The sequence below is a fragment of the Hemiscyllium ocellatum genome, chromosome 31 (genome assembly GCF_020745735.1).
Source record: "Hemiscyllium ocellatum isolate sHemOce1 chromosome 31, sHemOce1.pat.X.cur, whole genome shotgun sequence".
Taxonomy (NCBI): Eukaryota; Metazoa; Chordata; class Chondrichthyes; order Orectolobiformes; family Hemiscylliidae; genus Hemiscyllium; species Hemiscyllium ocellatum.
Genome location: NC_083431.1, coordinates 44049830 through 44063908, shown reverse-complemented (window position 1 = coordinate 44063908; position 14079 = coordinate 44049830). Strand labels below are relative to the sequence as shown.

The window sequence follows — 14079 nt, the reverse complement described above, 5'->3', positions numbered from 1 at the left end:
TATGGCTTCAGGTTACACACAGGCAAGGAAACATGATTACCATGCACAGTTACCATCAGCTGATAAAATATTCCATCTTGAACACCATTTGAAGAAAAAAGGATGGAGGGTGGCATCAATGATCTGGACAGTGCTCAGCAGCAGTACGAACTGGTCAAGAACTAAAGAATATAGCTCCTAGACTGGGTCTGCAGCAGGTGGTGAGGGAACCAACAAGAGGGCCAAAAGATACTTGACCTCATCCTTAGCAATCTGCCAGCGACAGGTAAATCTGTCCACACCAGTATCAGGAGGAGTGGAGAAGGCAACTCCACAAATACTCCCATCGCCAATGATGGAAGAGTCCAACACATCATTGAACAAGATAAGGCTGAAGTATCGAACCACAGACACAGAATGGATGATTTTTCTCAGCCTCCTGTAGTGCTCCCAGTATCACAGACGCTGGTCCAGTCAGCCAATTTGATTCACGCTACATGATATCAAGAAATGGTTGGCAGCAGTGGAGACTGACAACATTCCAGCAACAGCTCGAAAGACATGCGCTCCCCTAGTACATCTGGACTTTTCTACCCAACAGTGTGGAAAATTGCCCAGGTATGCCCTATGCACAAAACACAGGGCAAATCCAACACCACCAATTACTTCCCCATCAGTCTGCTCCCGATCAACAGTAAAATGGTGGAAGTTGTCATCAATAACGCTACCAAGCAATACCTGCTCAGCAATGCCCAGTTTGGATTCTGTCAGAACCATTCATCTCCTGACCTCATTACAGTTTTGGTTCAAAAACATTGACAAGAGAGTTGAATTCCAGAGGTGGGTAACAGGTACAGTCCTGGACATCAAGGTTACATTCGATTCAGTGTGGCAACAAGGAGTATCCTAGAAAAACTGGAATCAGTGGTTATCATACGGCAAATTCTTCACTGGTTGGAGTCATACATGGCACATATGAAGATGGTCGTGGATGTCAGAGGTCAATTATTTCAGCTTCAGAACATCAAAATGCGTTTCCACTTCAATGACCTTCCCTCCATCATAAGTTCAGAAGTGGGATGTTCACCGATGAGCACACTATGTTCAGCACCACTTGTGGTTTCCCAGACACTGGAGCACTCTATGCTCAAAATACAGACAAATGGCAAGTAACATTTGCCATTTCAAATGGCAAATACCATGCAATGACCATCTAACCACTGCCCCTTGACATTCACCGAATGGTGTTACCAACACCAAATTCCCCCAGTACCAGCATCCACATTCATCAACTTCCTCTAGCAACGTGCAATACTTCCAAGATGCACGGTAGAAATTCACACAAGATCCGGAGATCTTCCAAACCTGTGACTACTTCCATCTAGAATAACAAGGACAGCGGATACATGGGAACACCACCTGCAAATTCCCCTCTAAGGCACTCACCATCCCGACTTGGACATATATTGCCATTCCTTCGCTGTCGGTGGATAAAAATCTTGGAATTCGCTCTCTAAAAAGGCATTATGGGCCTACCTACAACACATGGACTGCAGGGATTCAAGAAAGCTTCACTACCACCATAAGGGCAACTAGAATGTGTAATAAATGCTGGTCTGCCAACAAAGCCCATATTCCACCAGTGAATTAAAAAAAAACATGAACTACCTCATTTGTTTATCTTCAGGGAGATGGCGGCGGCGGCGGCGCCAGCAGGGGGGGGGGCCGCTTCTGCAGACGAAGCGTGTATTTAGGAAGAAGGGGTTGAAATGATGGAAAATTTCCAGAGGATAAATAGTTCTAGAAAATCAAATAAGAACCTCAATATATTCACGAGGTGATAACAGATGTCTGAAGTTGACGGTCTCAACACCATTAACATCAACTACTGTCAATTATCTGTAGCATCTTTTTTAGTTTTAATTTTCAGTGCTTACCTCCAGGGACAGTTTTGTCTGGAGCAGTTTCTTCCTGTTCAGTTGCCAACAATTCTGGTCTAACAGAAGGACAAAAATACAAACATTGAAAATCAATGCGCTTGTGAAAGTATTTTTCATTAACTGCACAACACCTGCAACAGCTGATGATTAAGTAACTGAGGAATATGAAAGTAATTTATTCTACAGCAAAACGTATTCAGTCTGATCATCAATAATGATCAGACTAATTAACACCTTTCCAATTACTTCAGTAGAAATGTGAATTCCTTTAGAAACACAGCTGATATGTAAGAAACTTGTCAACTCAATTATGTTTTTAAACAAACTTGTCTAGAAACAAATATTTAATTTAATAATTTAGTGTGAACGTACAAATAAAAACTCAACTGCAGCAATAGCAATGCAATGACAAAAGTCAAGGCTACAATTTTCCACACATGGTCTTCCAACTTTAGTTTTGACAGTGGCAGAATTAGTCATAACTGGGGTACCAGGCCATTCTAAATTTATCTCCTCTCACACAGAAAAAGGTACTTCTCCCAAGGTTACTGTATTAGTCTCATCAATTTCCAGAACTAAAGGCAAATCAAAGGCCAGAGCCCAATAATCTACGTCCCAGAGTACTTAAGTAACCCTAGAAGTAATGAGTGCATCATGGTCAGCTTCCAAGACTTGGAAGGTCGCTAATATAACTTATAGATCAGTGGGTCTGATGGCAATGGAGGGAAAGATTTTATCGTATAGCATTTAGAAAACAGAGTAGGATCATACACAGGCAACAGATTTTCAGATGGGAATTTATGCTCGACAAATCTAAGTGGGTAGCCAGTGGTACGGTTTATTTGAACTAACAGAAGGCTATCAACAAAGTCCAACATAAGACATTAATATGTGTAAAGTAAAATGAATCACATTGGAGGTTACGTACTGAGATGGATAAAAATTGGTGAGCAGACAAGAAGCAAAAAGAGCAAGAATTTTTTTTCCCTCCTGAATGATGGCAGTGACTTGTGAAGTACTGCAGGGATTGGTTTTAGGACATAAATTCACAATATATGTTAATGATTTAGATGAGGGAATAACAAGCAATATCGCAAAGTTTTCAGATGACACCAAGCTAGGTGGAAAGGTGATGGCAGGAGAAAGAAAGAGATGCTGCAATATGATTTGGACAGGCTCAGTGAGTGGTCAAAATGTATGGCGGATGCAGTATGATGTTGGTATAGGTGAGGTTATCCACTGACAGCAAAAATACAGCATTGATTTTTATTTGAATGGTCGTAAATTGAGAAACGGGCAATGTTCACTGAGACCTGGACATCCTCATGCACCATTTGTGAAAGCAAGCATTCAGGTGCAATAGACAGTGAAGGTGGCAAACTGTCTGCTGGCCTTCATAGCAAGAGGATTTAAGTACAGGAACAAGGATGCAATTATATAGGACATTGGTGAGGCCACACCTGGAATGTTGCATACAGTTTTGTCTCCTTATCTAACGAAAGATGTCAGGACTGACTTGAGGGGAAGATGTGTCAGCTAGGATTGTATTCATTGAAGGCAAGCTATTTCCATTAACAGGGGTCACAGTTTAAGGATAAGGGGACTGAGATGACAAATTTCTTCAAGAGTCTGGGCAAAGTGAGCTTATGGAATTCATAACCGGAGAAAGTAGTCAAGTAGAAAACATTGTCTTTTCAAGGGGGAAGTAGATACAAGGGACGTAGTGGGAAGACATGATTAGGATATCGAACTCTATGATCAACTATCATAATAACAAACAACAGAGCTGGCTAAAAAGGGTCAAATGGCCTCCACCTGCTCCTATGTTTCTATGATATTTTTCTGTATTTACATATTTATTATATTTTGTTTACTTTTACTATGTACACAATATATTCCTGAAAACCTAAATTCAATAATGTATAAATCTACTAATTAATTTCCTTTTACCAATGGATCAGTGCTATAGCCCCACTATTTTAATAAAACAAAAAGCAAAGACAGCAGTAAAGCAATCAAACTGATTGACGTTAATTTGGCGCACATTGGAGAGTATCCTGGAAGTCAGAACATAAGCCAGTGCTAAACATGCAGCATTACAAGTCAGACACATAAGCAGGAGAATACAGCATTAGCTGACACTTGATGCAAGATTGTCTTAAAGGAAATCATACACATTAGCTGGTCACATTCTGAACAGTAATCAAAAAAATGGCAAGAAATCACTTTTGAAGAGAACCACATGGTCAACCCAGATTTATCAACAAGACCCACTTTAGAGCTAGATAGATCTAATGGGTAACGGTTGGTAAAATCTAAACAATTCACTAAGTATTAATACCACATGATCCACTAACCTTATAAACAAGACTATTACTACAGCTTCAGTAGGTCAAAATTCTTCTTTCAGATAGGGACAGCATAAAATATATACTAACACAAACTCCAAACTTTTGACATTATGCAGGTATTATCAAAACAAAAAAATATTTTTCTTCATTTCCAAGCATAAAATCACACTATTGACCCTGCAAATGACAAATTAACTTACTCAAAAGCACAATTTTAATCTCCATTATGAAATTATTAAAGCCTGGAGTATTTGAAATTTGGCAGTCACTTCTGGGATTTTTAATTTCAAGTAATGATGCCAGTGGATCATAAAAGTGTTTCTATCAACATACCTTGATAATCATGTAAGGCTACAAAATGAAAATTCTAAGCCAAGTGCCATGATTCATTCTATGTTATGCTGCAAACATTACTGCATTTCACTCAAGAACTGAAACTAGTTTTACTGTAGAAAAATATTACATGACAGATCTAAACACTGCAGAACGATAAGAAACTAGAAGATCCAACATAAAATTTGGTGGTGGCCTAATTTATGCAAACATGATTAAAATAATGGATAATCATTTGGATCAGAAACATACTTTTTAATAACAAATTTTATCCGATCTTTTGCTAGTAGGATCCTCTCCAATCTTGGAATGCCATAAGTGGATGGCCGTCTAAATGGAATGCCTTCAGGTAAACCATCAACACAAAGGTCTTCAGAGTTGGACTGGAAGAGTGGATATGGGATCACAACTGGCCCGGTAGCGAGTGTGGCTTGAGCTAAAAGTTTACACAATAAACGTTAACTCTAGTGATATATTCACTGACTTACAATGGCTCCATACAAAATCTTTTAATTCCCAACACTTCAGTTTGTAATACAAAGGATAAAGTACAGAGCACACCAAATATAAGTATACAATTCTCTGAATTCTTCTGCAGCAACATCACTCTCAAGAGAACATCATTCAGTGAAACCCTCTGCTACATACTATGGCATAGGAGCCTACTTACAGAACCTCATCAGTCCTCAAGTGGTACAGAAGTCGGTTTCTTTTCTAAATAACTTGATGCGTCATGTACTAATTTAATGAAGCAAATGCACTTGCAGTAAGTTCTATGAATCAGCGTATAAACAGCACATTGAGATACACCTAGAAAACTGTTCATTAAGATAAAGAAAACATTTTTTTACAATTTCAAATGCACACACTGTTGTTCAACATTTAGACTGCAGAGAAAAAAAAGCCAAAACTGCTGTGGGTACAACAAAGAAATAAGATGTTTTGCTGACAACATCCTCAGGAGGTTAAAAACATGGAATCTTAAAGCACAGAAGGAAGAAATGTGAGCAATCAAGTCAGCTCTCTAAAAGAGTTTCAAATAGTCTCATTCTCCAGTTCTTTTTTCATAGTCTTGTGAATAAGTACATGGCCAATTCTCTCCTAATGGTTAGAATTAATCAGCTTCTTGCACATTTCTATGTAGTACTATATGCCTCACACCATCACCCCATGTGTTTTTCAACATTCTCGGTAATCCAAATCCTTCACTATTTCTGCACGTCTGGGTTTCCTCAGCTTACCTTCTCTTCCTGCTCCATCCAATCCAGTCATCTCCACTCTCATATGCTCCTTAATTCAATCCCATGACATTAACCCATTTAAATAATTACCTCAAGTCTTTAAAGCTTGGTCTGTGAAATTTAACACTAGCAAAATCTAGTGCTTGTTTAGACCAGACTATCTTTTGTCTGTCTGGAAAGGGAACAGCTAACTTATGACAACCATGGAAACAATATTTTTCACTGTGTAAGATTCAGAGCAAACAGTAACTTCTGGAAAGAACAGATAATTTAGTTTGAAATCTTATGTACTTAAATAATCTTAGATTCTACTTATGGGAAACATCAATCTCTCCCATCAGCCACGTAAAAGACACCATGAATAATTACTTAGACTGCATGTTACAAATATTGCAGAACTTTTAAAAACATGTCTAAAATAATAAGGGTTCTAGTAAAAATGATTTATTCAAATCAAAAAACGGACCCCCGTTTCAAACAAGTATGCTGTCTTGGAAAATGTAGGGGGTGATGGCCTCTCAGGGGATGTAGTGTTAACAGCCAAGTTTCTGGTATTGAGGCAGGCTCTAATGTAATGAGGGGTGACACTGAGTTTCAAGCAATCGACTGTGATCGAGGATTCTCTTGTCAAAGGCACACAGACGTTTATGCGCCAGCAGCGAAAAATCAGAATGGTGTGTTTCCTCCCTGTCGCCAGGATCAAGGATGTCGCAGAGAAGGTGCAGACTGGTCTCAAAAGAGGAGAGGAACCAGCAGGTCATAGTACACATTGGAACCAACAACAGAGGAAGGGAAAAGGATGAGACTCTGAAGGGAGAACATAGAAATTTAGACAGGAATTTAAAAAGAACGCCCTTGAGGATAGTAATATCTAGATTACTCGCAGTGTTATGAGCTAGTGAGGGTAGGAAGAGGAGGATAGCAAATGAATGTATGGCTGAGGAGCTGGTGCATGGGAGAAGGGTTCAAATTTTTGAATCTTTGGCATCTCTTCTGGGGTAGAAGGATGGATTACACCTGAATTGGAAGGGGACTGATGTACTGGTAGGGAGATTAATTGTGAGGAAAGAGATCAATCTGAGACTGGTACAGTTGCAAAAGGGAATGAGTCAAACAGTCAGAGCAAGAAGAAACAATGCAGAGAACGAAGGTAGGACTGATAAATTAAACTGCATTTACTTCAATGCAAGAGGCCTAACAGGAAAAGCAGATGAAATCAGGGCAAGGTTAGGAACATGGGACTGGGATATCATAGCAATTACAGAAACATGGCTCAGGGATGGACAAGGCTGGCAGCTTAATGTTCCAGGATACAAAAGCTACAGGAAGAATAGAAAGGGGGGCAGGAGAAGAGAGGGAGTGGTACTTTTGACATGGAATAGCTTTACTGCTGTACTTAGGGAGGATATTCCTGGGAATACATCCAGGGCAGTTATTTGGCTGGAGCTGAGAAATAAGAAAGGAATGATCACCTTATTGAGATTGTATTATAGACACCCTAATAGTCAGAAGGAAACTGAGAAGCAAATTGGTAAGGAGATTTAGGATGTAAATGGTGTTACAGTCAAACAGAGGTAATTATAGGGGCATGAGAGGGGAACTGACTAACATTGACTGGAAGCAGAGTCAAACAGGGAAGACAGTATAGCAACAATAGCAGGAATTTCTGGGTTTAAGTGAGGACACAGAATGGAGGTTCATCCCAAAGAAAAGAAAGATTACCTGGGGGTGGATTAGACAGCTATGGCTAACAAAGGAAGTCAGGAAATGTATAAAGAGAGCAAGTCTATAAAGTGGCCAAGAGCACTGGGAAATCAGAAGATTGGGAAGACTACAAAAATAAGCAGAGCACAACAAAGAGAGAAATAAGGAAGAAGAGGATCAAATAAGGTTGGGTAGCTAGTAATATTATAAATAATAGTAAAAAAGTTTCAATACATAAGAAACAAACAAGAGGCAAAAAGTAGACTTTGGGCCACTCCAAATTGAAGCAAGCAGCCTAGTAATGGGAGATTAGGAAATAGCTGAAAAACTTAAGTGCTTTGTCCCAGTCTTCAGTGGAAAACATGAGTAACCTCCCAAAATTAAGAAGAGTCGGGGCAGAATTGAGTATGATAGCCATTACAAAACAGCAAGTGTTAGAAAATCTAAAAGTTAATAAATCTCTTGGTCCCAATGGGCTACATCCTTGAGTTTGAGGAAATAGATTCTTTCAAAAGTCACTGGAGTCAGGGAAAGTCCCAGATGACTTGAAAATCGGTGTTGTAATTCCGTTGATCAAGAATAGATCAAGACAAAAGATGGAAAATTATAGGCCGATTAGCCTAACCTCAGATGTTGGTAGAATTCTAGAATCCATCGCTAAGGATGAGATTTCTAAATTCTTGGAAGTGCAGGGTCAGATTAGAACAAGTCAACATGGAATTAGTAGGGGGATGTCATGCCTGACAAACCTATTACAATTCTCTAAAGAGGTAAAAAGTAGGTTAGACCAGGGAAACCCAGGAATGGCATCAAAAAGGCCTTTGATAGGTGCCTCACAGGAAGCTGCTGAGTAAGGCGAGGGCCCATGGTGTTCAAGGTGAGCTACTGGGACTGATTGTCAGACAGTTAATCCTCAGACGGCAGACAGTCGGGATAAAAGGTTCTTTTTTGGAATGGCAACCAGTGACATTGGTTCAGTGCTGGGGCCGCAGCTGTTCACTTTATATATTAATGATTTGGATGATGGGACTGGGGGCATTCTGGGTAAGTTAGGTGGACAGGCAGATAGTACTGAGGTGGGGAGTCTGCAGAAAGATTTAGACAGTTTAGGAGAGTTGTCCAGGAAATGGCTGATGAAATTAAACATGAGCAAATGCAAGGTCTTGCACGTTGGAAAAATAAAAAAATACAGAGATGGACTATTTTCTGAACGGTGAGAAAATTCATAAAGCCAAAGTACAAAGGGATCTGGGAGTGCTAGTCCAGGATTCTCCAAAGATTAATTTGCAAGTCGAGTCCATGATTAAGAAAGTGAATGTAACGTTGTCATTTATCTCAAGAGGGTTGGAATATAAAAGCAGCGATGTGTTTGAGACTCAATAAAGCTCTAGTTAGGCCCCATTTAGAATACGGTGTCCAATTCCGGGCCCCACACCTCAAGGAGGACATACTGGCACTGGAGCATGTCCAGCGGAGATTCATACAAATGATCCCTAGAATGATAGGCCTAACATACCAGATCTTAAAAGTTGAAACATTAAATTGGAGGAAGGCTAATTTTGACGGTATTCAGCACAGTGGCTCAGTAGTTAGCACTGCTGCCTCACTGCACCAGAGTCCTAGGTTCGATTCCAGCCTTGGGCAACTGTCTGTGTGGAGTTTGCACATTCTCCCAGTCTCTCAGCCTCCGGTTTCCTCCCACAGCACCAGAGATGTGCAGGTCAGGTGAACTGACCATGCTAAATTGCCCATAGTGTTGGGTGCATCAGTCAGAGGGAAATGGTCTAGTGGGTTACTCTTCAGAGGGTCGGTGTGGACTGGTTGGGCCAAAGGGCCTGTGTCCACACTGTAGGGAATCTAATCTAAATCTAATCAACTTTCAAAAGTTTCTTTGGTGGCATGGTGGCTCAGTGGTCAGGCACTGCTGCCCAGCAGCACCAGGGATCGGGGTTCAATTTGAACCTCGGGTGACTGACTGTTGAGTTTGTACATTCTACTCGTATCAGTGTGGGTTTCCGCCGGGTGCTGATTGGAGGTAATGTTTGCAGGTAAAAGGACTGATGGAAAAATGGGAAGCCTTCAGAAATGAAACAACAAGAGCCCAGAGACACAGTATATTCTTGTTAGCATGAAAGGAAAGGCTGGTGGGTGTAGGGAATGCTGGATGACTAGAGAAATTGAGGTTTTTGTTAAGAAAAAGGAAGCAAGCATATGTCAGGAATAGACAGGAGAGATTGAGAGGATCCTTAAAAAGTATAAATGCAATAGGAGTATACTTAAGAGGGAAATCAGGAGGGCAAAAAGATGACATGAGATAGCTTTGGAAAATAGGGTTAAGGAGAATCCAAAGGGATTTTATAAATACATTAAGGTCAAAAGGGCAACTAGGGAGAAAATAGGACCCCTCAAAAATCAGCGAGACAGCTTACGTGGGGAGCCGCAGGAGATGGAAGAGATACTAAACGAGTATTTTGCATCAGTATTTAATTTGGAGAAAGACAAGGAAGATATAAATGTGGGGAAGCAGATGGTGACATCTTAAAAAATAACCATACTGCAAAGGTGGTGGTGCTGGATGTATTGCATGAAAGTAGATAAATCCTCAGAATCTGATCAGGTGTACCCTAGAACTCTATGGGCAGCTAGGGAAGTGATTGCTGGCCACCTTTCTGAGATATTTGTATCATCGATGAGGTGAGGTGCAGGAAGACTGGAGGTTGGTTAACACGGTGCCAATATTTAAGAAAGGTGGTATGGAAAAACCAGGGAACTATAGACCAGTGAGTTTGACATCGATGTTGAAGGGAATCCAGAGGGACAGGATTTACATGTATTTGGAAAGGCAAGGACTGATTAGGGATAGTCAGCATGGCTTTGTACATGGGGAAATAATGTTTCATGAACTTAATTGAGCTTTTTGAAAAAGTAACAAAGAAGATTGATGAGGGCAGAGCAATGCACATGATCAATATGAACTTCAGTAAGGCGATCAACAAGGTCGTCCATGGAAGACTGGTTAGCAAGGTTAGATCTCATGGAATACAGGGAGAACTAGCTACTTGGATACAGAACTGGCTTAAAAAGGTAGAAGACAGAGGGTGGTGGTGGTGGTGGTGGGTTGCTTTTCAGACTGGAGGCCTGTGACCAGTGGAATGCCACAAGGATCGGTGCCGGGTCCACTCCTTCTCGTCATTTATATAAATGATTTGGATGTGAACATAGGTAGTATGCTTAGTAAGTTTGCAGATGATACCAAACACGGACAGCGAATAAAAGGTTACCTCAGAGTACAAAGGGATCTTGATCAGATAGGCCAATGGGCTGAGAAGTGGCACATGGAGTTTAATTTAGATAGATGCGAGTTGCTGCATTTTGCAAAAATCAGAGCGGGAGTTATACACTTACTTAATGGTAAAGTCCTCGGGAGTGTTGCTGAACAAAGAGACCTTGGATTGCAGGTTCACCGCTCCTTCAAAGTAGAGTCACAGGTAAATAGGATAGCGAAGGCGATGCATGGTAGGCTTTCCTTTACTGGTCAGAGTATTGAGTACAGGAGTTGGGAGGTCATGTTGCAGCTGTACAGGACATTGGTTAGGCCACTTTTAGAATATTAATGTGCAATTCTGGTCTCCTTCCTATCGGAAAGATGTTGTGAAACTTGAAAGAGTTCAGAAAAAAATTACAAGGATGTTGCCAGGATTGGAGGATTTTAGCTAGAGGGAGATGCTGAATAGGCTGGGGCTGTTTTCCCTGGAGTGTCAGAGGCTGAGGGGTGACCTAATAGAGGTTTATAAAACCAGGAAGGGCGTGGACAGCATAAATGGACATGGTCTTTTCCCTGCACTGGGTGAGTCCAGAATTAGAGAGAATAGATTTAGGGCGAGAGTGAAAAGATATAAAAGGGACCTATGGAGCAACTTTTTCCAGAGGCTGATGAGTGTATGAAATGAGCTGCCAGAGGAAGTGGCGGAGGCTGGTATAACTGCAGCATTTAAAATGTATCTGGATTGGGCATATGAATAGGAAGGACTTAGAGCGATGTGAGCCAAATGCTGGCAAATGGGACTAGATTAGGTTGGGATATCTGGTGGACATGGATGAGTTGGACCGAAGTGTCTGTTTCCATGCTGTACTTTGCTATGACCCATTAAGCCTCTTTCCATCATTAAAATATAACTGCATTGCAAATGAAATCACATATTAATCTAAAAAGAGATCTTTGCCATTTATAAAAGTAGTGATACTAACAACTCGTGTAACTTTCCAAAACTCAACACACAATTATTCTACTAAGATTCCACTAGGGGCATATTCAACTGATTTAAAGAAACCAGTACAAGATTTAAAGCAGCTAATTTAGTTGCTGATTAGTATTTGATGTATATGAAGAACCATAAAAAATTTGTACTAATTTGCGTTTTTGATAAATGGCACTTGTTTAGTTAGCTTAATGGCACACACTGTTGAGCACCACACAATAAAAAAAAGTTAAAAGTTACCATATTTGCTTTCAAAAAGATCTTCAACTTGTTTTCTCAACTCGGTAATTCTGGCATTCCATTGTTCTGCATTTGAAGAAAGTAAGTTTGCATATTTATGAAGAGAGTTCATCAAAACAAAGTATCACCAATTGTAGATAGTGTTCATCAACACAACTGTAATCAGACCAAATGGCAAATTTAGGTAGTACAATAATAATTATAAAAGGCAACTAAGATGCATGACATTCCTTAATTCCAAGTTCATTAACTGCCAATTATGAGCAATAATAGCAGCAAAGTGGAGATAGAATAAATCTGCAAATAATCTTAAAACGTACATGCTCAAAAGTCTGGTCCCAATATTGACACAGATGATAGCAAAGGAAACTAATTCCTCAATATGAAATACTAAAATGTTGTAAAATCTCAAATTATATTGCACATCATACATGTTGAAACTTTAAGGCCCAAATGCAATAATTATTTCTTATCCCATGGAGGATTCATTGGACATTAAAATACAGGTTTGTTTAAAAACCAACTCAAGCAACACAAATTTTCTTTGGCAAGCTACTACAGTAAGTCCTCACTTAAAATTGTAGTTGCGTTCCTTAAAATCACGACTAGGTGAAAACAACTTTAAGTGAATCAGAGATTCCCACAGGAATTAAAATTTAAAAATGAAGTTTGGTTTTCTCAGGTGAGAAGTATCCAAAAGTACCCAAATTTTAATACTGAAATATGTGCAGTACAATGCATTCCTAGCTGAAATAACTTGTAAAAAATGAATCACTAAATGTAAAAGGCATATGCATAAATTCAAAGTAGGTCACACTTACCAGTTTCCTTTTAGGCAGTCTCTCAAGTTCAGATGATCTTTGGTTTGATGGATTCTGAGATGGCTGAAAAGTCCAATGCACTTACAAGCGACAGATGCTGCTATATGTGGAAGGTTGCTTGGAGGTTGTTGGGAAGTTTTGTGCATTCACTCTGCAATTTTAATTCTGACTCTACATGTTCCCTATAAAGTCTCTTGGTGGTCAGTACATTCCCAAATGAACCTTCCCTACATTGTTGAGATCCAACATTGACTGACCAAAGATGCTTTTAAAGACTTCCCTGAAGTGTTTCATTGGAAATGGCTTGAGTAATTGGTGCCTCAATGCTGAGCATGTTTGCTTTGAGAAGACCTGGCTGTTGAACCAATATCCTTGCCACTGGATTTGAAAGATCTTTTGAACAACCTCCAGCAGTTGTGCCTTCAAGTCTCAGAAACATAAGAGCACAAAGATCAGTGCTACTCCATGAATCAGAACCTTAGTCTCAGGTTTGGAATCCCACTCCTCAAATGCTCTTATCCTTAGTCAGCCAAAAGCCGAGTTGGCGCACAGACCAAAAAATTTACCACCCTGGCAATGCCCGCCTTCATCAAGAGGAGCTTCAAATGTCTAAAGGTTTACCTTAAAGGTAGGTGGTACTGTACTACAGGAGTTGGGTGGAAGATCTTTGTTTTCTGGGTATTCATCATGAAAACTTTTCCTCACGTGCTGAATGTGCACAAACAGGTGAGTTTTCTGTATGCAGAAGCTCAATGACTGAAGTTGGAGTGATCTTAGCTTTGAATTTAAGGTGACACAGGGTGAACAGCCAGGTCTTGACAGAGTTAGTGAGACAAAGTACCAGGATTATCAGTAGCTTTGAAAAATTTATCCAAGGAGTGCTGGACTGTTTTTTTTCTTCTTCTGACGATAGATCTCTTTGTAGCAGTTAATGCCATCATTAATCGCCCTGTTCACTTTGGCACTGCGCTCTCTGTTTGGGTCATCCTCTGTAAAGATTTCCATTGCCTCTTCCATGATTTGGAAAGCTCTAGAAAGTCGCTTTGTTGACAAAGTTTGAGGGGGTGGTATTTCAATGCGGTCTTCTTCTTCAGCTCGTTGACTCTCTAGCTGCATTAAGTCTTCGTTGGACAATTCCTCTCCGTGTGACTCAAGCAATTCCACAACATCAGTTTCATCCACTTCATCAAAACCAACTGCCCGTGCCAAGG

General features: G+C 40.2%; 1 protein-coding gene across 7 annotated transcripts in view; it reads right to left on the bottom strand.

The window, feature by feature from the left end:
• LOC132830462 (general transcription factor II-I-like) overlaps positions 1 to 14079 on the bottom strand; it is a 148042-nt gene that overhangs the window by 58968 nt on the left and 74995 nt on the right. For all 7 annotated transcript variants that reach the window (XM_060848196.1, XM_060848197.1, XM_060848194.1 and 4 more), the window contains 3 exons: positions 12048 to 12113; positions 4856 to 5039; positions 1917 to 1975 (listed from right to left, as the gene is read on the bottom strand). In XM_060848196.1, coding sequence (XP_060704179.1) covers positions 1917 to 1975; positions 4856 to 5039; positions 12048 to 12113 — 309 coding nt within the window. The remainder of the gene's footprint in view (positions 1 to 1916; positions 1976 to 4855; positions 5040 to 12047; positions 12114 to 14079) is intronic.